A 1,872-nucleotide genomic window follows, 5' to 3' on the forward strand; every position below is an offset into this window, starting at 1 on the left:
TACTTGGTTGGTGTCCAATAAATGTCAGTTCCCACCCCTCTTCTTGGAGGCACTTAGAAAAGAAAACATGGGACTTTCTAGAAGTTAACCATTGTGCATTGCTGAATCAGCTCCCATAGTGAATATTCACCATATTCAGATGAGTCCTCTTGCCTTAGTGTCCCTACTGGTTTCCAGTTGGTCCAGGTGGATGCTGGGCTCACTGCACCTAATGAATGTTAATTAATGGGGATGAAGTCCTTTAGGGAGAGGATTAATAACACAGTCTCCCTGTGCTTTCAAGTGGTTTTATAAGAAGCACATACACACAGAGTGAACACTTTGGAAAGAATGAATACAAATGAGAATCATCACTGCTTTGCAAGAGGAAAGTTTATTAGATTTACAAAGGGATTTGGGGACCTGCAAGGAAGGTCAAAGCAACAGAGGGAACCACAACACACCTCGTATGACACTTTCACAGCCCAGACCTGGCAGACCATCAGGTCACAGAATATCTACAAGAGAGCTGCCCTGAATGATGAAGATCAGGCGGGCTGGGCTCAGAGCCAGGCCACACCTGGGCATTTTCTCTCCTTCCAGATCATGATTTATAGGGATGCCTGGGGCTGACTCCTGTGGCTGATGCTCGACAGAGAAGCCGGCCTGGTCCATCGATGGCCCTTCTGTCTTCATGCAATCCTCTTGCCGGCCCCAGGATATCTAGCACCCGAAAGTATTGCAGGGTCCGCAGCGGGAGCGTGTGCAACACGGGGTGCAGGGATTGGTGACACAGGACCCAATGGACTTGTCACATGCGTTGGTTGTGGCGCAGGGATTGCAGGGTAGCCTGGGACACAAAATTAATAGCTTGTCAGCATGAGAGAGATCATTTTTAAAAAGGAGGGAGGTCAACCCAAGGAGACAGAATAAGCAGTAACCATTCTCCAACATCTTAGGAAGCCAAGCCTTGTTCAGACTGCTCTTTCTACAAAGCTCCAAGACAGTGGCTGAAGAGAACAAAGAAGACTGGAGGTGGAATGCCAGCCCTCATTCTATAACCCTGGAGCCACGGGGAAGTCCCTTCACCCCTCTGAGCCTCAGTCTCCCTGCCTGTAAAATGGGATTCGTAATACTACCACACAGAATATGTCCATAAAAATACTGTCAGGTGACAAATGCTCTACCCCATGAGCTAATAAATTGTTTTCTCATTCAGTATCCAAAAGCTCGTCTCTAAGTTAGTTATACTGTCCCTACGCTGCCTGCCTCAGATTATTCCAATAATAATCAGTGAAATAGTGGATTTGAAAGTGCGGTTTAAATCCAAAAGTACTGTTCAAATACATGTGATGGTTGTTGAGTTTTGTGTTCCCTTTTGCTGTGACAGGCCAACCATGAAGATACAAGATTTTATTTACCCATCAGCCTCCAAAAGCTCACCAGTTGGAGAAAACAGTCAAGTCTCCTAAGTATCTTTTGGAACAGAAAATACCTTTCGACCAGGTAATGACACCTCTGGTCTCTACAGACATATTAGCCTCTGAAACTTAACCTGAAGTCTCTGTTTTGTCCTTGAATAGAACCATACATGTGTCTTACAGGGGTGATGCCTGCTGGCCACTCACTTGCAATCCTCGCTCTCCAGCAGACCCCGGTACGTGTTGATCTCGCACTCCAGCCTGGCCTTGATGTCCAGCAGCACCTGGTACTCCTGGTTCTGCCGCTCCAGGTCACTCCTGATCTCGGCCAGCTGGGACTCCACGTTGGTGATCATGCGCTGCACCTGGGACAGCTGGGAGCTGTAGCGCGCCTCGGTCTCCGTCAGCGTGTTCTCCAGGGAGTTCCTCTGTGTGGGGAACATACAGAATGTCACACAGCCGCTTCTCAAGG

General features: G+C 48.0%; 1 protein-coding gene across 2 annotated transcripts in view; it reads right to left on the minus strand.

The window, feature by feature from the left end:
* Window positions 1-702: 702 nt before the first annotated feature.
* LOC115281964 (keratin, type I cuticular Ha3-II-like) overlaps window positions 703-1,872 on the minus strand; it is a 15,200-nt gene continuing 14,030 nt past the window's right edge. The window contains exons 6-7 of one of the 2 annotated variants that reach the window (XM_029927719.1): window positions 1,608-1,868; window positions 703-829 (exon numbers count right to left, since the gene is read on the minus strand). In XM_029927719.1, coding sequence (XP_029783579.1) covers window positions 703-829; window positions 1,608-1,868 — 388 coding nt within the window. The remainder of the gene's footprint in view (window positions 830-1,607; window positions 1,869-1,872) is intronic. The other variant, XM_029927718.1, reaches the window with a different exon arrangement.

The sequence above is a fragment of the Suricata suricatta genome, chromosome 17 (genome assembly GCF_006229205.1).
Source record: "Suricata suricatta isolate VVHF042 chromosome 17, meerkat_22Aug2017_6uvM2_HiC, whole genome shotgun sequence".
NCBI classification, from domain to species: domain Eukaryota; kingdom Metazoa; phylum Chordata; class Mammalia; order Carnivora; family Herpestidae; genus Suricata; species Suricata suricatta.